Genomic DNA, 23866 nt, shown 5'->3' with positions numbered 1-23866 from the left:
TCAACCATTCGGTTTGTATACCCCTTTACCTGTGCCTACTACACCTTGGATCGATATTTCTATGAATTTTGTACTTGAGTTGCCTAGGTCTAGGAAAGGACATTATAGCATATTTGTGGTAGTTGACAGATTTCCTAAAATGGCTCATTTCATTGCTTGTCACAAAACGGATGATGCTTCTTACATTGCTGATTTGTTCTTTCGTGGGATAGTTAGGTTACATGGCATGCCTAGAACTATTGTTTCTGACAGGGATGTTAAATTTCTTAGCTATTTCTGGAAGACATTGTGGGGAAAATTGGGCACTAAACTGTTATTCTCGACTTCAAGTCACCCGCAAACGGATAGCCAAACAGAAGTTGTTAATCGCACTTTATCTACATTGTTGCGTGCCATCATTAAAAAGAACATTAAGTCTTGGGAGGAATGTCTTCCTCATGTTGAGTTTGCCTATAACCGAACTGTGCATAGTGCTACACGTTTCTCACCTTTTGAAGTTGTATATGGTTTTAAACCGTTAACTTCTTTGGATTTGTCACCTTCGCCGTTGTCTGAGTGTGTCAATCTGGATGAAAAGAAAAGGGCAGATTTTGTGAAGGCACTACATGAGAAAGTGTGACTCAACATTGAGCAACGCACGAGTCAATATGCGAAGCAAGCAAACAAAGGAAGGCGTCAAATGATCTTTGATTGGTTGCACCTTCGCAAAGAGAGGTTTCCAGTTCAACGACAAAGCAAGCTACTCCCCTGAGGCGACGGTTCCTTCCAAGTTCTTGAGCGTGTGAACAACAATGCTTACAAGTTGGACCTCCCAGGTGAGTATGGAGCTATAAGTGCCACATTTAATGTCACTGACTTTAGTCCCTTTCTCGCAGAATTTGAATCAGATTTGAGGGCAAATCCTTTTCAAGAGGAGAGGAATGATGCGAAGGAGAACATCGAGTAGACCATACAAGTAGAACAAGTGAAGGTTTCCCTCGGCCCTGTCACTCGAGCACGCGTCAAGAAAATGAAGGAAGCACTCCAACTTCTAGTACAAGCTGCCCAAGCCCAAGTTGGGAGGCCTCGGCCCATAGAAGGCCTTGCAAGTGAGAATGAAAGACAAATCACCTTGGTAGAGGCCTTGCTCGATGAAGAGGACCTTGTTTGAAGGCCACAGCCCTTTCTGGAGTATCATGGTTAATCATATAGTTATTTAAAGTTTAAGTATTGCATTAGTAGTTATGGCCTATATCAATAAAGCTCATGTTGAGCATAGGACCGAGTAGGAGGCCCACTACCTTTGGCCGAACTTAGCAAGGGTCACGGACCTTCCTTGGAGCCCTAAGTCCCTTTTGGATTTTCGAGCATCTAGTAGTAGTATTATATATAGGACTATTGCTTGTATTATTTTTTTTCAGATTTGGTTTAATACAAAATTGAGAGTTCTCTCATTGGCTTCTTGTGAGCTTTTCCTGAAGTTCTTAGAATAATTCCCTAGGATCTTCAAGTTGACTTATCAATCTAGAATCACACTAGATTGTGGCGTCTTCTACACTATACCAAGGTTCGTTAGCCACGTGATTAACGGGTAAAGATATCATCAACTCCAAACGTGCTCCGTCCCTCTAGATCCTGTGCGCCTGTCTCTTGCGGGTTTCGTCACAAGTTGGCGATGTTCGTATCAGTTTGTAATCAGAGCTAGTTAGAGGTATCACATTACATCCCTTGTTTTTGTTGTTTTGAGCCAGTTTTTATCCATCAATTTTGTTGCTAGGTCGTTAGGGTTTTGTGTCAAATCGTGGGAAGGGTTTCTTGTGAAGTCCGAATCGTTTGCTTCTTGTTAGTGTGCTGTCCGCAATTTTCCAGAATTATTCCAGTATTTTCGTGTGTTGTTTCTGCCCAAGTTTCATCCATGAGTTTGTTGGTGTTGTGTTTGAATCATTAGAGTAAAAAAAAACAAAAAAAAGTCATGCACCTTATTTTGTTCTCACGTCAAGATGCTGGAATTTCGTTTTGAGTATTGCTGAAATTCTGTTTTACCTATTTCATGAGTTTTGGTTGTTGTTCTTGTAAACCTTGGATACCATAATATAATTTGGGGAAGTTCTTGAGTTCTTGAACAAGATTCTTGAAGTTCTTGGACCTGCAAGACTTGACTTGAAAGTTCTTGAAACCATAAAATCAAGAACTAGGGTTTCTTGAAAGTTTGAATAACCTTGCATCCGCTTCTTGATCTTGTGGTATAATCTGAAATTGTGATCCTTGAAGAGCCGAAATCTTGAACAAAAGACAAAAAAAGAAGAAAAGAAACGAAACAAAAAAAAAGAGGAACGAGAGACATTCGGCTCAAGGGAAATCAGATTTCCACATCTTGATTGGTTTGAGTTTCCAATTCTTGGTTGGCTTCCAAATCTTAATTGGCTTCAATATCTTGAGCTTCCTATTCTCGACTGAATTCCAACAACCTCAAATGACCTGGATAGCCCCAAAAACACCCCAAACCAGTTTCCTAAACCGCTACAAAGACCTTATCCAAATCACCCTTGGATTCTTGAGTTTCCTAAATTGGTTGGACTAGTTGTTGCAAACCGAATTGGCTGAAATTTGAGGGCTGATTCTTGCATTATTTGAACACCACAAAAGCACCTTTTTCCCTCCATAATACTGACCAGAACTCGGCAAAAACAGCAGCTCAAAATTCCAGTTTTCGGGTTGGAGTCTTTCTAGGATTCCAAATTTCAGCTTTGAGTTGTGAGTCGCGTCTAGTATCGATCATCTTAGGATTGCTTTCCTACATTATTTGAGTCATTAAACAGCATCTTAATTGTGTCATATACCTGAGTTTGTTCCAGTTTGACCCCTTGCTTCATTCATTGTTTGATACGTGGTTGAACGTCGACATTGGAGCTCCTTGGAGGAAATTTTCTGATTTTTTCAAGAGAGGCAAACAAAGGCCAATAAGGGTTATTTGTGAGATCATTAGAGTGAGTAATTTTGAGTGACACAAGAGAGTTGAGTGTAAACACGTAAGGGAGCGTCAAAGGCAATATACCCTTGTGTCTTTGCTAACTCTTTTTACAGGTTTACCTTAGCATGGATTCTCACCCTTTTGACAATAAACTTAACATGGAGGCCTTGACGAGTGAGTTCCAATGGAGGATGGACATGTCCCTTGAATCCCTACATGAGTGAATAGACCAACTTGAGAACCATCAACAACGAAGTAACTCGGTTCATGGAGGAAGCAATAGGGATGAATCCGGTCCTATGCATGGCGGAGATGAGGAAGACCGACGGCCTAGATATGCTCACCAAGACCAAAGAAGGAACGATGATGCACTCAAAGAAATCAAAATCAAAATCCCCTCATTCCAAGGGAAATCCGATCCGGATGCCTACTTGGAGTGGGAGAAATGCATCGAGCTGATCTTCGAATGTCAAGACTATAGGGAGGACCAAAAGGTAAAGCTTGCCACTCTCGAGTTCACGGATTACGCCATTATCTGGTCGGATCAAGTGCGACTTAGCCGAAGGAGATGTGATGCGAGACGCGGAAGCTACTTCGGATCTAGAGGAACACGATGAAGATTTGATGGAGTTGAACCCGAACTTGGACCACTCAAGAACAGATTTAACGGTAGAGGACGCCACAATCAAGTGTGTGTGTTTGATTGATAAGTCAAGAACAGCCTAGGATCAACTCTAGGATGTTCAACTTAGCTTTCACAAGCTAAGGGAATTTGCCACAAGGAATGGACGAAATTCTGGAAATTTTATTCAATACTCTCAAAAACTGAATGTAACATGCGGCTTGAGGCTATTAATAGCCGTGACTAAGACCTAATAAACTGGAAAAATAACAAGGAAAGTTCGGCCAGCCCCTTGGGCCTTCACTTGACCGAAAGCTAGCCCAACTAACTATAGATCCCCGTACGGCTCAGCGACGGTACTTAACTTCAGCTCAACCCGCCGTTTGGAGCTTGAACACTTGCATCTTCAATTGTAAGCAGCATTTTAGTAGTCGTGCAAGGATATTCCAACTCAATTCCTTCAATGGCCGGTTTCTCTTGGGTTTGGATGGCACGTACCAAGGCTTGGAGGGACTCCTTGAATCTCTTAGCTCGTGCTCGTGTCACTGGGCCTTGGGGCACTTTCACAGGGTCTACTTGTGCACTTTGGGCCTCGTGCTCAACCGCATCATTCCCCTCCTCTTGAAAAGGATTTGCCCTCAAATCGTACTCGTCCCCTGCAATAAATGGACTTAGATCAGCAACATTGAATGTAGCACTAACAGTATACTCACCAGGCAGATCTAAGCGGTATGCATTGTCGTTGATGCGCTCAATAACTTGAAAAGGCCCATCTCCTCTTGGTGACAGCTTGCTTTGCCGTTGTTTTGGAAATCTCTCCTTGCGCAAATGTAACCAGACCCAATCACCTGGTTCAAAGACAAGCTTGCGCCTGTGCTTATTAGCTTGTTGGACATAGGCTGGTTTGTTAGGCAATGGTGCTCCAGGAATGAGATCGATTTGGTGCTCGATTCCCCTTAGCGGTGGTAGTCCATCAGGTACATCCTCAGGAAATATGTCCTCAAATTCATCTTTGGCTTTTGCTAGCAAGCTTAGCTTCCCCTTATTTTCTTCTCTCATAGCCGACCCACTTGTTGCCTTTTTCTTCCCTAGGGTTTCGGCCCTACTCTCTCCTTTTTCTTCCTCACTTTTCTCTCGCTTTTTCCTCTCAAGTTCTAGCTCATACTCCTTTTGGAGCCTCATTTGATCTTCATACACTTGTTTTGGGGTGAGAGGTACAAGTGTCACCTTTCTATTGCAATGAGTAAAGACATATTTATTAGCTCTTCCCTTGAATTCGACATCGCGATCATATTGCCAAGGCCGTCCAAGAATGAGGTGACTTGCTTGCATTGGCACGACATCACAAGTAACCTCGTCTTCATACTTGCCAATTCGGAATGGCACTTTTACTTGTCTAAACACACGGACTTCCCCTTCATTGTTCAACCATTGAAGACGATAAGGTCTTGGATGTTTGATAACTTGGAGCCCTAGCATTTCTACCATGAGTAGACTAGCGACATTGGCACAACTCCCACTATCAATAACAACACTACACACCTTATCCTTGATATGACACCTTGTGTAGAAAAGGTTGTCCCGTTGTACCTCCAGTTCCTCCTCTTTGGCGCGGGTAGTGAGGACCTTTCGAACCACTAGGCATCCAATCTCCTCATGCGTAGGTATCTCCTCACTCGATTCATTCTCTTCCTCTTCTAGAGGCGGTATCCCCTCGTACTCCTCTTCCTCATCTGATACAATTTCCCCATTTGGCAACATCAGCATGGTCCTTTGGCTGGGGCATTGAGAAGCGATATGGCCAAATCCTTGACACTTAAAGCACTTGGTGTCTCGACCACGCGGTTTGGTAGCTGCATTATTAGCCTCAAAGTCAGGCTTGGGCGTTGCCTTGGAAGGGAGGCCATTCGGCCTTGGAGGGTAAGAAGGAGCTGCGGCTTTCTCCTCCCTTTTTGGTTGAGAAGTGCGCCAATTTCCAGCTTGATAAGTAGTGCTTTGTCGCGCAGTACCCCTCCTCTTGAGGCGCCGTTCAATTGTAACCGCCTTCTCGAGCATTTCATTCATGTCGAGGTAGTGTTGGAGTTCCACTACTTCGGCAATCTCGGGCCTCAATCCATGTAGAAAACGAGCCATAGTGGCCTCTCCATCTTCACGTAAATCCGCCTTCATGATGGCCATTTCCATCTCCTTGTAATAATCCTCAACTGACATGGACCCTTGGTTGAGAGCTTGTAGCCGACGGTGTAGATCTCGACTATAGTAGCTCGGAACGAACCTTTTTCTCATCAGACTCCTCATTTCCTCCCAAGTTTCCAAAGGTCTCTCACGATTTCTCCTTCGGCTTAGTCTAAGTTGGTCCCACCAAATGGAGGCGTAGTCAGTGAATTCTACGGCTGCTAGTTTCACCTTTTGCTCCTCCGTATAGGTGTGGCATTCATAGACTAACTCAATTTTCCGTTCCCATTCCAAGTACGCCTCGGGGTCCGACTTGCCTTGGAATGAGGGAATCTTGAGTTTGACACCTTTAATGGTGTCGTCTCCTCGACGTTGGAACCTTTGATCATTTTGGTACCTTCCCTCAAACGCTTCCTCTTCATCGTTTGAGTATGCCGATTCTTTGCCCTTACTCGGGGTAGGTGGAGGTCTCGAGTTCTCCAACTGATCAATTCGATCATGCAATGGCTCAATTTCATTCTTGAGCAATCGCTTGAACTCCCCCATCATGGCTTCCAACTGTAGTTTGATGTCCATGGTTTGGCTACCCACTCCACTAGACATATTTAGTTCACCTGCAAAACAAATAAACAAAAACGAGTTCCTCTCTCTCTTTTTTTTTTTTTTTTTTTAATACGATGTATAGGTCACTCACACTCGTGTTTCACTCAAGTGTATCACTCTCTAATAATCTTACCAAGCAATTCCTTGGCTTGCTAGTCGCTCGAGTTGAACAAACCAGGGGTCACCGCAGTGTACGTTCTTGACTAGTCAACAAGTGACACACAAGCTAGTAGCAATAAATGGAGGTGAATGACTGAAGACCTAGACACGACTCAAGACTCAGAATATAGCTGGACAACAACTAACGACTCAAAAGAAAGTAAGACAATTAACTTGAATGCTGAAATTTTGAAAATCCTAGAAAACTCTACCCGAAACCCAAATTTCTGGAATGTGTTGAGCTGCTGGTCCGTGGTCTTTTTGGTCCGTGATCTGATTTGGACACTTGGGGTTGCCAAGATTAGAAACCTTGGAGTTTGGTCAGATTTGGGAGTCCCAAGTGGTCCAAATTCGAAATTTTGGGGCTGGTCAGATTTGGAAGTCAGATTTTGCACCAAATTTGGTAAACTTGTAGGCTGTCAAGAATTGGATGTTGTTCAGATTTGGAAGTCCAAGTTTGAATCAGATTTGGTGGCTTGAAGGCTGACCAAGACTAGGGCTGTTCAGATTTGAAAGTCCAAGTTTGAATCAGATTTGGTAAAACTTGAAGGCTGGTCAAGAATTGGAAACTAGAGCCGTCTTTCTTGAAATTTTTTTTTTTTGACCTTTGAATCAGATTTGGTAAAACTTGAAGGCTGGTCAAGAATTGGAAACTAGAGCCGTCTTTCTTGAAATTTTTTTTGACTTCTGTTGGGGTGTTTTCACACAATAGCCAGCTAGTTTAGACCACAATTTCACAGCAATTAACGTAAACAACTTGGACAGATTTGGTTTCAAGATCAAAGTTCCATGAAAACAAGAACACGGTTGAAGGTTTATTTCAGGTTTCAAGACTGCCAAGATTAACCTCTTTGATCCAAGAAGCTCAAGACTTCCCCAATAAGGTTTTGATGTTCGAGTTTTGCAAAGCAACAACACAAAGGTTCAAGAAACAAGTGCAAACAGATTCGGTATCCCAGCAAATTAATTCCAGCAACGACTCAAGGGAATGACAATAAGGTATGCAACACAAGAGATTTTTTTTTTTTTTTTGGATTTAAACAGAACATAAACACAAGACAAAACTGGACAGAAAATTTCAGACAACAAGTAAACAACAAAGACAGATTTCTGACAAGGAAACAACAAAGACAGATTTCTGACAAGGAAACAACAAAGACAGATTTCGGACTTGACAAACCCGAGCACTTGAGCTACGAATTTAGAAGACTAAAATAGATCTAAAAACGATAAAAAGGGATATTCGTGATACCTCTAACTAGCTCTGATGCCAGCTGATGCGAGACGCGGAAGCTACTTCGGATCTAGAGGAACACGATGAAGATTTGATGGAGTTGAACCCGAACTTGGACCACTCAAGAACAGATTTAACGGTAGAGGACGCCACAATCAAGTGTGTGTGTTTGATTGATAAGTCAAGAACAGCCTAGGATCAACTCTAGGATGTTCAACTTAGCTTTCACAAGCTAAGGGAATTTGCCACAAGGAATGGACGAAATTCTGGAAATTTTATTCAATACTCTCAAAAACTGAATGTAACATGCGGCTTGAGGCTATTAATAGCCGTGACTAAGACCTAATAAACTGGAAAAATAACAAGGAAAGTTCGGCCAGCCCCTTGGGCCTTCACTTGACCGAAAGCTAGCCCAACTAACTATAGATCCCCGTACGGCTCAGCGACGGTACTTAACTTCAGCTCAACCCGCCGTTTGGAGCTTGAACACTTGCATCTTCAATTGTAAGCAGCATTTTAGTAGTCGTGCAAGGATATTCCAACTCAATTCCTTCAATGGCCGGTTTCTCTTGGGTTTGGATGGCACGTACCAAGGCTTGGAGGGACTCCTTGAATCTCTTAGCTCGTGCTCGTGTCACGGGGCCTTGGGGCACTTTCACAGGGTCTACTTGTGCACTTTGGGCCTCGTGCTCAACCGCATCAAGATGTGGAGAACTACCTGTGACCACATGGCATGAACTTCGCAGGTTGATGAGGAAACGGTTCATTCCAAGTCACTATCACCGAGACCTTTATCAAAAACTATGAAACTTGAGTCAAGGGTCTCGAAGTGTAGATGACTATTTCAAGGAGATGGAAATAGCCATGCTACGTGCCGATGTAGTGGAGGACCGGGAAGCGACAATGGCTAGGTTCTTAACTGGGTTGAGACCCAAGATTGCAGAGGTAGTGGAGTTGCATCACTACGTGGAAATCACGGACATGGTGGACAAAGCTTCCAAAGTGGAGCGTCGCCTCAAGAGGAGGGATGCCACTCGACTCACTAGTACACCGGTTAGCTCGAATTGGAGAACATATCCGCCTACGAAGGAGAAGAAACCGATTATGGGAGCTTCGGGAAGGATACCAAGGCGGTGACTGACGCCTCTAAAGCCCATAACCATGAGATCAAGTGCTTCAAATGCCAAGGGTTTGGTCACATCGCATCTCAGTGTCCAAATCGACGAACCATGCTCTTACTTGAAAATGGAGAAGTAGTGACGGATGAAGAAGACAGCTATAAAGGAGTACCATCGTTGGGAGAGAAGGATGCCGATTCTAGTGAGGAAATACCAACGAATGAACAACTCGACTTAGTGGTTCAAAAGGTGCTAACTGCTCAAGTAAAGGAAGAAAATGGCCAACAAAGGGAAAACATCTTCTACACACGTTGTCACATAAAAGGCAAGGTGTGTAGTCTTATAATTGATCCCAGGAGTTGTACAAACGTGGCAAGTATGACACTAGTGGAGAAGGCCTCGCTTCCTACAATCAAGCATCCACATCCATATAGGCTCCAATAGTTGAACGACAGTGGAGATGTGCGAGTCACAAAGCAAGTCGAGATCCTATTCCGCATTGGTCGATAGGAGGATAAAGTCCTCTATGATGTCGTGCCAATGCAAGCTACTCATGTGCTATTGGGGAGACCATGGCAATATGATGAAAGAACTAGCCACGATGGTTTCACCAATAAGTACACCTTTATGCACGACAACAGGAAAGTCACACTTGTGCCTCTCACTCCTAAACAAGTGCACGAGGACCAAGTCCGGTTGCAACAAGAACACGAGGAGCAAAGGAAATTGAAAGGAGCCGAGAAGAGTGAGGGAAAACTGGCCTTAAATGGTTCGGCCCTTGAGAAGAGAACTGAGAGGAAGCAAAGCATGCTCGCAAAAGCCAGGGATGTAAAGAAAGCTTTACTTTCTTACCAACACTTGCTTATGATAGTATGTAAAGAAGTTATGCTTGCTTCTACCATATAACTACCATCATAACTACCATATAAATTTAACCACTGTATATTTTCATGATACCCCGTGTTATCTCATTGTTGCAGGAATTTGAGGATATGTTTCCTGAGGAGATCCCGGATGGACTACCTCCCATCCGTGGCATTGAGCACCAAATAAACCTCATTCCGGGCTCACCATTGCCCAATAAAGCCCCCTATCGCATGAGTCCCGAGGAAACCAAGGAACTACAAAGGCAAGTGGACGAACTGCTTAAGAAAGGTTGGGTGCATGAAAGCCTAAGTCCCTGTGCCGTCCCCATCATCTTGGCGTCAAAGAAGGATGGAAGCTCACGCATGTGTGTGGATTGCAGAGCCATCAATTCGATAACGGTAAAGTATCGTCATCATATACCTAGGTTAGATGACATGCTAGATGAACTAAATGGGGCTGTAATTTTCATGAAAATTGATTTTAAAAGTGGGTATCACCAAATCCGAATGAAGGACGGGGACGAATGGAAAACGGCTTTTAAGACTACTTATGGGTTGTATAAAAGGCTAGTCATGCCCTTTGGTTTATCTAACGCCCCTAATACATTCATGAGGTTAATGAATCATATTCTACGCCCTTTTCTTGATAAATTTGTGGTAGTCTATTTTGATGATATCTTAGTCTCTAGTCGAAATCTTGATGAACACATAGAGCATTTACGTGTTATTTTAAATGCCTTATGCCAAGCAAGTTTGTATGCTAACTTGAAAAAGTGTTCTTTTTGCACTAATCAGTTGGTCTTTCAAGGATATGCTATTAGTGCATAGGGAATACAGGTAGGTAAAAGGAAGGTGAAAGCCATCCAAGAATGGCCGACACCAAAGACTGTGGGCGAAGTAAGGAGCTTCCATGGATTAGCTAGTTTTTACCGCAGGTTTGTGCGAGATTTCAGCACCATTGCCGCTCCGTTGACTGCCGTAATCAAGAAGAATGTCGTCTTTCATTGGGGAGCTGACCAAGATAAGGCATTTCAATTACTTAAACACAAACTCACGCACACACCTGTACTGTCTTTGCCTAGTTTTGACAAGATGTTTGAAATCGAATGTGATACTTCAGGTGTTGGCATTGGAGCTGTGTTAATGCAAGAGGGTAGGCCTACTTTAGCGAGAAGCTGAGTGGGGCAGCCTTGAACTACTCCACCTACGATAAGGAGCTATACTCCCTCATTAGGGCTCTCGAAACATGGCAACATTATTTGAGAGCAAGGGAGTTCGTCATTCATACTGATCACGAGTCACTCAAACACTTGAAGTCACAACAAAAGTTGAACAAAAGGCATGCCGATGGATTGCTTTTGTTGAGACTTTCCCATACATGATCAAGTATAAGACAGGTAAAATCAATGTAGTAGCTGATGCCTTGTCACGCAGGTACTCTTTACTTACCTTACTCAACACTAAGCTACTTGGTTTTGAAACCATCAAGGAGTTATATGCAAAAGATCCAGATTTTAGTGAATGCTATGCACAATGCTTACAATCTAGGTTGGATCACTTTTTTATGCATGAAGGTTATTTGTTTCGAGTTGAAAAACTATGCATCCCTCAGTCTATTGTTAGTCCATGAAGCACATTCAGGTAGTCTAATGGGACACTTTGGTGCTGCAAAGACTTTGGTTGTTTTGCAGGAACACTTCTATTGGCCAAAGATGAGAAGAGATGTGGAACGTGTGTGGTTGGTCGATGCATTGTGTGCCACAAAGCTAAGTCTAAGACTCAACCATTCGGTTTGTATACCCCTTTACCTGTGCCTACTACACCTTGGATCGATATTTCTATGAATTTTGTACTTGAGTTGCCTAGGTCTAGGAAAGGACATTATAGCATATTTGTGGTAGTTGACAGATTTCCTAAAATGGCTCATTTCATTGCTTGTCACAAAACGGATGATGCTTCTTACATTGCTGATTTGTTCTTTCGTGGGATAGTTAGGTTACATGGCATGCCTAGAACTATTGTTTCTGACAGGGATGTTAAATTTCTTAGCTATTTCTGGAAGACATTGTGGGGAAAATTGGGCACTAAACTGTTATTCTCGACTTCAAGTCACCCGCAAACGGATAGCCAAACAGAAGTTGTTAATCGCACTTTATCTACATTGTTGCGTGCCATCATTAAAAAGAACATTAAGTCTTGGGAGGAATGTCTTCCTCATGTTGAGTTTGCCTATAACCGAACTGTGCATAGTGCTACACGTTTCTCACCTTTTGAAGTTGTATATGGTTTTAACCCGTTAACTTCTTTGGATTTGTCACCTTCGCCGTTGTCTGAGTGTGTCAATCTGGATGAAAAGAAAAGGGCAGATTTTGTGAAGGCACTACATGAGAAAGTGTGACTCAACATTGAGCAACGCACGAGTCAATATGCGAAGCAAGCAAACAAAGGAAGGCGTCAAATGATCTTTGATTGGTTGCACCTTCGCAAAGAGAGGTTTCCAGTTCAACGACAAAGCAAGCTACTCCCCTGAGGCGACGGTTCCTTCCAAGTTCTTGAGCGTGTGAACAACAATGCTTACAAGTTGGACCTCCCAGGTGAGTATGGAGCTATAAGTGCCACATTTAATGTCACTGACTTTAGTCCCTTTCTCGCAGAATTTGAATCAGATTTGAGGGCAAATCCTTTTCAAGAGGAGAGGAATGATGCGAAGGAGAACATCGAGTAGACCATACAAGTAGAACAAGTGAAGGTTTCCCTCGGCCCTGTCACTCGAGCACGCGTCAAGAAAATGAAGGAAGCACTCCAACTTCTAGTACAAGCTGCCCAAGCCCAAGTTGGGAGGCCTCGGCCCATAGAAGGCCTTGCAAGTGAGAATGAAAGACAAATCACCTTGGTAGAGGCCTTGCTCGATGAAGAGGACCTTGTTTGAAGGCCACAGCCCTTTCTGGAGTATCATGGTTAATCATATAGTTATTTAAAGTTTAAGTATTGCATTAGTAGTTATGGCCTATATCAATAAAGCTCATGTTGAGCATAGGACCGAGTAGGAGGCCCACTACCTTTGGCCGAACTTAGCAAGGGTCACGGACCTTCCTTGGAGCCCTAAGTCCCTTTTGGATTTTCGAGCATCTAGTAGTAGTATTATATATAGGACTATTGCTTGTATTATTTTTTTTCAGATTTGGTTTAATACAAAATTGAGAGTTCTCTCATTGGCTTCTTGTGAGCTTTTCCTGAAGTTCTTAGAATAATTCCCTAGGATCTTCAAGTTGACTTATCAATCTAGAATCACACTAGATTGTGGCGTCTTCTACACTATACCAAGGTTCGTTAGCCACGTGATTAACGGGTAAAGATATCATCAACTCCAAACGTGCTCCGTCCCTCTAGATCCTGTGCGCCTGTCTCTTGCGGGTTTCGTCACAAGTTGGCGATGTTCGTATCAGTTTGTAATCAGAGCTAGTTAGAGGTATCACATTACATCCCTTGTTTTTGTTGTTTTGAGCCAGTTTTTATCCATCAATTTTGTTGCTAGGTCGTTAGGGTTTTGTGTCAAATCGTGGGAAGGGTTTCTTGTGAAGTCCGAATCGTTTGCTTCTTGTTAGTGTGCTGTCCGCAATTTTCCAGAATTATTCCAGTATTTTCGTGTGTTGTTTCTGCCCAAGTTTCATCCATGAGTTTGTTGGTGTTGTGTTTGAATCATTAGAGTAAAAAAAAACAAAAAAAAGTCATGCACCTTATTTTGTTCTCACGTCAAGATGCTGGAATTTCGTTTTGAGTATTGCTGAAATTCTGTTTTACCTATTTCATGAGTTTTGGTTGTTGTTCTTGTAAACCTTGGATACCATAATATAATTTGGGGAAGTTCTTGAGTTCTTGAACAAGATTCTTGAAGTTCTTGGACCTGCAAGACTTGACTTGAAAGTTCTTGAAACCATAAAATCAAGAACTAGGGTTTCTTGAAAGTTTGAATAACCTTGCATCCGCTTCTTGATCTTGTGGTATAATCTGAAATTGTGATCCTTGAAGAGCCGAAATCTTGAACAAAAGACAAAAAAAGAAGAAAAGAAACGAAACAAAAAAAAAGAGGAACGAGAGACATTCGGCTCAAGGGAAATCAGATTTCCACATCTTGATTGGTTTGAGTTTCCAATTCTTGGTTGGCTTCCAAATCTTAATTGGCTTCAATATCTTGAGCTTCCTATTCTCGACTGAATTCCAACAACCTCAAATGACCTGGATAGCCCCAAAAACACCCCAAACCAGTTTCCTAAACCGCTACAAAGACCTTATCCAAATCACCCTTGGATTCTTGAGTTTCCTAAATTGGTTGGACTAGTTGTTGCAAACCGAATTGGCTGAAATTTGAGGGCTGATTCTTGCATTATTTGAACACCACAAAAGCACCTTTTTCCCTCCATAATACTGACCAGAACTCGGCAAAAACAGCAGCTCAAAATTCCAGTTTTCGGGTTGGAGTCTTTCTAGGATTCCAAATTTCAGCTTTGAGTTGTGAGTCGCGTCTAGTATCGATCATCTTAGGATTGCTTTCCTACATTATTTGAGTCATTAAACAGCATCTTAATTGTGTCATATACCTGAGTTTGTTCCAGTTTGACCCCTTGCTTCATTCATTGTTTGATACGTGGTTGAACGTCGACATTGGAGCTCCTTGGAGGAAATTTTCTGATTTTTTCAAGAGAGGCAAACAAAGGCCAATAAGGGTTATTTGTGAGATCATTAGAGTGAGTAATTTTGAGTGACACAAGAGAGTTGAGTGTAAACACGTAAGGGAGCGTCAAAGGCAATATACCCTTGTGTCTTTGCTAACTCTTTTTACAGGTTTACCTTAGCATGGATTCTCACCCTTTTGACAATAAACTTAACATGGAGGCCTTGACGAGTGAGTTCCAATGGAGGATGGACATGTCCCTTGAATCCCTACATGAGTGAATAGACCAACTTGAGAACCATCAACAACGAAGTAACTCGGTTCATGGAGGAAGCAATAGGGATGAATCCGGTCCTATGCATGGCGGAGATGAGGAAGACCGACGGCCTAGATATGCTCACCAAGACCAAAGAAGGAACGATGATGCACTCAAAGAAATCAAAATCAAAATCCCCTCATTCCAAGGGAAATCCGATCCGGATGCCTACTTGGAGTGGGAGAAATGCATCGAGCTGATCTTCGAATGTCAAGACTATAGGGAGGACCAAAAGGTAAAGCTTGCCACTCTCGAGTTCACGGATTACGCCATTATCTGGTCGGATCAAGTGCGACTTAGCCGAAGGAGATGTGATGCGAGACGCGGAAGCTACTTCGGATCTAGAGGAACACGATGAAGATTTGATGGAGTTGAACCCGAACTTGGACCACTCAAGAACAGATTTAACGGTAGAGGACGCCACAATCAAGTGTGTGTGTTTGATTGATAAGTCAAGAACAGCCTAGGATCAACTCTAGGATGTTCAACTTAGCTTTCACAAGCTAAGGGAATTTGCCACAAGGAATGGACGAAATTCTGGAAATTTTATTCAATACTCTCAAAAACTGAATGTAACATGCGGCTTGAGGCTATTAATAGCCGTGACTAAGACCTAATAAACTGGAAAAATAACAAGGAAAGTTCGGCCAGCCCCTTGGGCCTTCACTTGACCGAAAGCTAGCCCAACTAACTATAGATCCCCGTACGGCTCAGCGACGGTACTTAACTTCAGCTCAACCCGCCGTTTGGAGCTTGAACACTTGCATCTTCAATTGTAAGCAGCATTTTAGTAGTCGTGCAAGGATATTCCAACTCAATTCCTTCAATGGCCGGTTTCTCTTGGGTTTGGATGGCACGTACCAAGGCTTGGAGGGACTCCTTGAATCTCTTAGCTCGTGCTCGTGTCACTGGGCCTTGGGGCACTTTCACAGGGTCTACTTGTGCACTTTGGGCCTCGTGCTCAACCGCATCATTCCCCTCCTCTTGAAAAGGATTTGCCCTCAAATCGTACTCGTCCCCTGCAATAAATGGACTTAGATCAGCAACATTGAATGTAGCACTAACAGTATACTCACCAGGCAGATCTAAGCGGTATGCATTGTCGTTGATGCGCTCAATAACTTGAAAAGGCCCATCTCCTCTTGGTGACAGCTTGCTTTGCCGTTGTTTTGGAAATCTCTCCTTGCGCAAATGTAACCAGACCCAATCACCTGGTTCAAAGACAAGCTTGCGCCTGTGCTTATTAGCTTGTTGGACATAGGCTGGTTTGTTAGGCAATGGTGCTCCAGGAATGAGATCGATTTGGTGCTCGATTCCCCTTAGCGGTGGTAGTCCATCAGGTACATCCTCAGGAAATATGTCCTCAAATTCATCTTTGGCTTTTGCTAGCAAGCTTAGCTTCCCCTTATTTTCTTCTCTCATAGCCGACCCACTTGTTGCCTTTTTCTTCCCTAGGGTTTCGGCCCTACTCTCTCCTTTTTCTTCCTCACTTTTCTCTCGCTTTTTCCTCTCAAGTTCTAGCTCATACTCCTTTTGGAGCCTCATTTGATCTTCATACACTTGTTTTGGGGTGAGAGGTACAAGTGTCACCTTTCTATTGCAATGAGTAAAGACATATTTATTAGCTCTTCCCTTGAATTCGACATCGCGATCATATTGCCAAGGCCGTCCAAGAATGAGGTGACTTGCTTGCATTGGCACGACATCACAAGTAACCTCGTCTTCATACTTGCCAATTCGGAATGGCACTTTTACTTGTCTAAACACACGGACTTCCCCTTCATTGTTCAACCATTGAAGACGATAAGGTCTTGGATGTTTGATAACTTGGAGCCCTAGCATTTCTACCATGAGTAGACTAGCGACATTGGCACAACTCCCACTATCAATAACAACACTACACACCTTATCCTTGATATGACACCTTGTGTAGAAAAGGTTGTCCCGTTGTACCTCCAGTTCCTCCTCTTTGGCGCGGGTAGTGAGGACCTTTCGAACCACTAGGCATCCAATCTCCTCATGCGTAGGTATCTCCTCACTCGATTCATTCTCTTCCTCTTCTAGAGGCGGTATCCCCTCGTACTCCTCTTCCTCATCTGATACAATTTCCCCATTTGGCAACATCAGCATGGTCCTTTGGCTGGGGCATTGAGAAGCGATATGGCCAAATCCTTGACACTTAAAGCACTTGGTGTCTCGACCACGCGGTTTGGTAGCTGCATTATTAGCCTCAAAGTCAGGCTTGGGCGTTGCCTTGGAAGGGAGGCCATTCGGCCTTGGAGGGTAAGAAGGAGCTGCGGCTTTCTCCTCCCTTTTTGGTTGAGAAGTGCGCCAATTTCCAGCTTGATAAGTAGTGCTTTGTCGCGCAGTACCCCTCCTCTTGAGGCGCCGTTCAATTGTAACCGCCTTCTCGAGCATTTCATTCATGTCGAGGTAGTGTTGGAGTTCCACTACTTCGGCAATCTCGGGCCTCAATCCATGTAGAAAACGAGCCATAGTGGCCTCTCCATCTTCACGTAAATCCGCCTTCATGATGGCCATTTCCATCTCCTTGTAATAATCCTCAACTGACATGGACCCTTGGTTGAGAGCTTGTAGCCGACGGTGTAGATCTCGACTATAGTAGCTCGGAACGAACCTTTTTCTCATCAGACTCCTCATTTCCTCCCAAGTTTCCAAAGGTCTCTCACGATTTCTCCTTCGGCTTAGTCTAAGTTGGTCCCACCAAATGGAGGCGTAGTCAGTGAATTCTACGGCTGCTAGTTTCACCTTTTGCTCCTCCGTATAGGTGTGGCATTCATAGACTAACTCAATTTTCCGTTCCCATTCCAAGTACGCCTCGGGGTCCGACTTGCCTTGGAATGAGGGAATCTTGAGTTTGACACCTTTAATGGTGTCGTCTCCTCGACGTTGGAACCTTTGATCATTTTGGTACCTTCCCTCAAACGCTTCCTCTTCATCGTTTGAGTATGCCGATTCTTTGCCCTTACTCGGGGTAGGTGGAGGTCTCGAGTTCTCCAACTGATCAATTCGATCATGCAATGGCTCAATTTCATTCTTGAGCAATCGCTTGAACTCCCCCATCATGGCTTCCAACTGTAGTTTGATGTCCATGGTTTGGCTACCCACTCCACTAGACATATTTAGTTCACCTGCAAAACAAATAAACAAAAACGAGTTCCTCTCTCTCTTTTTTTTTTTTTTTTTTTAATACGATGTATAGGTCACTCACACTCGTGTTTCACTCAAGTGTATCACTCTCTAATAATCTTACCAAGCAATTCCTTGGCTTGCTAGTCGCTCGAGTTGAACAAACCAGGGGTCACCGCAGTGTACGTTCTTGACTAGTCAACAAGTGACACACAAGCTAGTAGCAATAAATGGAGGTGAATGACTGAAGACCTAGACACGACTCAAGACTCAGAATATAGCTGGACAACAACTAACGACTCAAAAGAAAGTAAGACAATTAACTTGAATGCTGAAATTTTGAAAATCCTAGAAAACTCTACCCGAAACCCAAATTTCTGGAATGTGTTGAGCTGCTGGTCCGTGGTCTTTTTGGTCCGTGATCTGATTTGGACACTTGGGGTTGCCAAGATTAGAAACCTTGGAGTTTGGTCAGATTTGGGAGTCCCAAGTGGTCCAAATTCGAAATTTTGGGGCTGGTCAGATTTGGAAGTCAGATTTTGCACCAAATTTGGTAAACTTGTAGGCTGTCAAGAATTGGATGTTGTTCAGATTTGGAAGTCCAAGTTTGAATCAGATTTGGTGGCTTGAAGGCTGACCAAGACTAGGGCTGTTCAGATTTGAAAGTCCAAGTTTGAATCAGATTTGGTAAAACTTGAAGGCTGGTCAAGAATTGGAAACTAGAGCCGTCTTTCTTGAAATTTTTTTTTTTTGACCTTTGAATCAGATTTGGTAAAACTTGAAGGCTGGTCAAGAATTGGAAACTAGAGCCGTCTTTCTTGAAATTTTTTTTGACTTCTGTTGGGGTGTTTTCACACAATAGCCAGCTAGTTTAGACCACAATTTCACAGCAATTAACGTAAACAACTTGGACAGATTTGGTTTCAAGATCAAAGTTCCATGAAAACAAGAACACGGTTGAAGGTTTATTTCAGGTTTCAAGACTGCCAAGATTAACCTCTTTGATCCAAGAAGCTCAAGACTTCCCCAATAAGGTTTTGATGTTCGAGTTTTGCAAAGCAACAACACAAAGGTTCAAGAAACAAGTGCAAACAGATTCGGTATCCCAGCAAATTAATTCCAGCAACGACTCAAGGGAATGACAATAAGGTATGCAACACAAGAGATTTTTTTTTTTTTTTTGGATTTAAACAGAACATAAACACAAGACAAAACTGGACAGAAAATTTCAGACAACAAGTAAACAACAAAGACAGATTTCTGACAAGGAAACAACAAAGACAGATTTCTGACAAGGAAACAACAAAGACAGATTTCGGACTTGACAAACCCGAGCACTTGAGCTACGAATTTAGAAGACTAAAATAGATCTAAAAACGATAAAAAGGGATATTCGTGATACCTCTAACTAGCTCTGATGCCAGCTGATGCGAGACGCGGAAGCTACTTCGGATCTAGAGGAACACGATGAAGATTTGATGGAGTTGAACCCGAACTTGGACCACTCAAGAACAGATTTAACGGTAGAGGACGCCACAATCAAGTGTGTGTGTTTGATTGATAAGTCAAGAACAGCCTAGGATCAACTCTAGGATGTTCAACTTAGCTTTCACAAGCTAAGGGAATTTGCCACAAGGAATGGACGAAATTCTGGAAATTTTATTCAATACTCTCAAAAACTGAATGTAACATGCGGCTTGAGGCTATTAATAGCCGTGACTAAGACCTAATAAACTGGAAAAATAACAAGGAAAGTTCGGCCAGCCCCTTGGGCCTTCACTTGACCGAAAGCTAGCCCAACTAACTATAGATCCCCGTACGGCTCAGCGACGGTACTTAACTTCAGCTCAACCCGCCGTTTGGAGCTTGAACACTTGCATCTTCAATTGTAAGCAGCATTTTAGTAGTCGTGCAAGGATATTCCAACTCAATTCCTTCAATGGCCGGTTTCTCTTGGGTTTGGATGGCACGTACCAAGGCTTGGAGGGACTCCTTGAATCTCTTAGCTCGTGCTCGTGTCACGGGGCCTTGGGGCACTTTCACAGGGTCTACTTGTGCACTTTGGGCCTCGTGCTCAACCGCATCAAGATGTGGAGAACTACCTGTGACCACATGGCATGAACTTCGCAGGTTGATGAGGAAACGGTTCATTCCAAGTCACTATCACCGAGACCTTTATCAAAAACTATGAAACTTGAGTCAAGGGTCTCGAAGTGTAGATGACTATTTCAAGGAGATGGAAATAGCCATGCTACGTGCCGATGTAGTGGAGGACCGGGAAGCGACAATGGCTAGGTTCTTAACTGGGTTGAGACCCAAGATTGCAGAGGTAGTGGAGTTGCATCACTACGTGGAAATCACGGACATGGTGGACAAAGCTTCCAAAGTGGAGCGTCGCCTCAAGAGGAGGGATGCCACTCGACTCACTAGTACACCGGTTAGCTCGAATTGGAGAACATATCCGCCTACGAAGGAGAAGAAACCGATTATGGGAGCTTCGGGAAGGATACCAAGGCGGTGACTGACGCCTCTAAAGCCCATAACCATGAGATCAAGTGCTTCAAATGCCAAGGGTTTGGTCACATCGCATCTCAGTGTCCAAATCGACGAACCATGCTCTTACTTGAAAATGGAGAAGTAGTGACGGATGAAGAAGACAGCTATAAAGGAGTACCATCGTTGGGAGAGAAGGATGCCGATTCTAGTGAGGAAATACCAACGAATGAACAACTCGACTTAGTGGTTCAAAAGGTGCTAACTGCTCAAGTAAAGGAAGAAAATGGCCAACAAAGGGAAAACATCTTCTACACACGTTGTCACATAAAAGGCAAGGTGTGTAGTCTTATAATTGATCCCAGGAGTTGTACAAACGTGGCAAGTATGACACTAGTGGAGAAGGCCTCGCTTCCTACAATCAAGCATCCACATCCATATAGGCTCCAATAGTTGAACGACAGTGGAGATGTGCGAGTCACAAAGCAAGTCGAGATCCTATTCCGCATTGGTCGATAGGAGGATAAAGTCCTCTATGATGTCGTGCCAATGCAAGCTACTCATGTGCTATTGGGGAGACCATGGCAATATGATGAAAGAACTAGCCACGATGGTTTCACCAATAAGTACACCTTTATGCACGACAACAGGAAAGTCACACTTGTGCCTCTCACTCCTAAACAAGTGCACGAGGACCAAGTCCGGTTGCAACAAGAACACGAGGAGCAAAGGAAATTGAAAGGAGCCGAGAAGAGTGAGGGAAAACTGGCCTTAAATGGTTCGGCCCTTGAGAAGAGAACTGAGAGGAAGCAAAGCATGCTCGCAAAAGCCAGGGATGTAAAGAAAGCTTTACTTTCTTACCAACACTTGCTTATGATAGTATGTAAAGAAGTTATGCTTGCTTCTACCATATAACTACCATCATAACTACCATATAAATTTAACCACTGTATATTTTCATGATACCCCGTGTTATCTCATTGTTGCAGGAATTTGAGGATATGTTTCCTGAGGAGATCCCGGATGGACTACCTCCCATCCGTGGCATTGAGCACCAAATAAACCTCATTCCGGGCTCACCATTGCCCAATAAAGCCCCCTATCGCATGAGTCCCGAGGAAACCAAGGAACTACAAAGGCAAGTGGACGAACTGCTTAAGAAAGGTTGGGTGCATGAAAGCCTAAGTCCCTGTGCCGTCCCCATCATCTTGGCGTCAAAGAAGGATGGAAGCTCACGCATGTGTGTGGATTGCAGAGCCATCAATTCGATAACGGTAAAGTATCGTCATCATATACCTAGGTTAGATGACATGCTAGATGAACTAAATGGGGCTGTAATTTTCATGAAAATTGATTTTAAAAGTGGGTATCACCAAATCCGAATGAAGGACGGGGACGAATGGAAAACGGCTTTTAAGACTACTTATGGGTTGTATAAATGGCTAGTCATGCCCTTTGGTTTATCTAACGCCCCTAATACATTCATGAGGTTAATGAATCATATTCTACGCCCTTTTCTTGATAAATTTGTGGTAGTCTATTTTGATGATATCTTAGTCTCTAGTCGAAATCTTGATGAACACATAGAGCATTTACGTGTTATTTTAAATGCCTTATGCCAAGCAAGTTTGTATGCTAACTTGAAAAAGTGTTCTTTTTGCACTAATCAGTTGGTCTTTCAAGGATATGCTATTAGTGCATAGGGAATACAGGTAGGTAAAAGGAAGGTGAAAGCCATCCAAGAATGGCCGACACCAAAGACTGTGGGCGAAGTAAGGAGCTTCCATGGATTAGCTAGTTTTTACCGCAGGTTTGTGCGAGATTTCAGCACCATTGCCGCTCCGTTGACTGCCGTAATCAAGAAGAATGTCGTCTTTCATTGGGGAGCTGACCAAGATAAGGCATTTCAATTACTTAAACACAAACTCACGCACACACCTGTACTGTCTTTGCCTAGTTTTGACAAGATGTTTGAAATCGAATGTGATACTTCAGGTGTTGGCATTGGAGCTGTGTTAATGCAAGAGGGTAGGCCTACTTTAGCGAGAAGCTGAGTGGGGCAGCCTTGAACTACTCCACCTACGATAAGGAGCTATACTCCCTCATTAGGGCTCTCGAAACATGGCAACATTATTTGAGAGCAAGGGAGTTCGTCATTCATACTGATCACGAGTCACTCAAACACTTGAAGTCACAACAAAAGTTGAACAAAAGGCATGCCGATGGATTGCTTTTGTTGAGACTTTCCCATACATGATCAAGTATAAGACAGGTAAAATCAATGTAGTAGCTGATGCCTTGTCACGCAGGTACTCTTTACTTACCTTACTCAACACTAAGCTACTTGGTTTTGAAACCATCAAGGAGTTATATGCAAAAGATCCAGATTTTAGTGAATGCTATGCACAATGCTTACAATCTAGGTTGGATCACTTTTTTATGCATGAAGGTTATTTGTTTCGAGTTGAAAAACTATGCATCCCTCAGTCTATTGTTAGTCCATGAAGCACATTCAGGTAGTCTAATGGGACACTTTGGTGCTGCAAAGACTTTGGTTGTTTTGCAGGAACACTTCTATTGGCCAAAGATGAGAAGAGATGTGGAACGTGTGTGGTTGGTCGATGCATTGTGTGCCACAAAGCTAAGTCTAAGACTCAACCATTCGGTTTGTATACCCCTTTACCTGTGCCTACTACACCTTGGATCGATATTTCTATGAATTTTGTACTTGAGTTGCCTAGGTCTAGGAAAGGACATTATAGCATATTTGTGGTAGTTGACAGATTTCCTAAAATGGCTCATTTCATTGCTTGTCACAAAACGGATGATGCTTCTTACATTGCTGATTTGTTCTTTCGTGGGATAGTTAGGTTACATGGCATGCCTAGAACTATTGTTTCTGACAGGGATGTTAAATTTCTTAGCTATTTCTGGAAGACATTGTGGGGAAAATTGGGCACTAAACTGTTATTCTCGACTTCAAGTCACCCGCAAACGGATAGCCAAACAGAAGTTGTTAATCGCACTTTATCTACATTGTTGCGTGCCATCATTAAAAAGAACATTAAGTCTTGGGAGGAATGTCTTCCTCATGTTGAGTTTGCCTATAACCGAACTGTGCATAGTGCTACACGTTTCTCACCTTTTGAAGTTGTATATGGTTTTAACCCGTTAACTTCTTTGGATTTGTCACCTTCGCCGTTGTCTGAGTGTGTCAATCTGGATGAAAAGAAAAGGGCAGATTTTGTGAAGGCACTACATGAGAAAGTGTGACTCAACATTGAGCAACGCACGAGTCAATATGCGAAGCAAGCAAACAAAGGAAGGCGTCAAATGATCTTTGATTGGTTGCACCTTCGCAAAGAGAGGTTTCCAGTTCAACGACAAAGCAAGCTACTCCCCTGAGGCGACGGTTCCTTCCAAGTTCTTGAGCGTGTGAACAACAATGCTTACAAGTTGGACCTCCCAGGTGAGTATGGAGCTATAAGTGCCACATTTAATGTCACTG

General features: G+C 43.1%; 1 protein-coding gene across 1 annotated transcript; it reads left to right on the top strand.

The window, feature by feature from the left end:
- Positions 1 to 20478: 20478 nt before the first annotated feature.
- On the top strand, positions 20479 to 23631 carry LOC140005569 (uncharacterized). The gene is made up of 5 exons (XM_072046578.1): positions 20479 to 20697; positions 20878 to 21237; positions 21348 to 21692; positions 22621 to 22807; positions 22925 to 23631. The coding sequence occupies exons 1-5, from the start codon at positions 20479 to 20481 to the stop codon at positions 23629 to 23631; spliced, it is 1818 nt and encodes a 605-aa protein (XP_071902679.1).
- The last annotated feature ends 235 nt before the right edge of the window (positions 23632 to 23866 follow it).

Source organism: Coffea arabica, chromosome 4e, assembly GCF_036785885.1.
Source record: "Coffea arabica cultivar ET-39 chromosome 4e, Coffea Arabica ET-39 HiFi, whole genome shotgun sequence".
NCBI lineage: Eukaryota > Viridiplantae > Streptophyta > Magnoliopsida > Gentianales > Rubiaceae > Coffea > Coffea arabica.
This window is presented reverse-complemented; position numbering and strand designations above follow the sequence as displayed.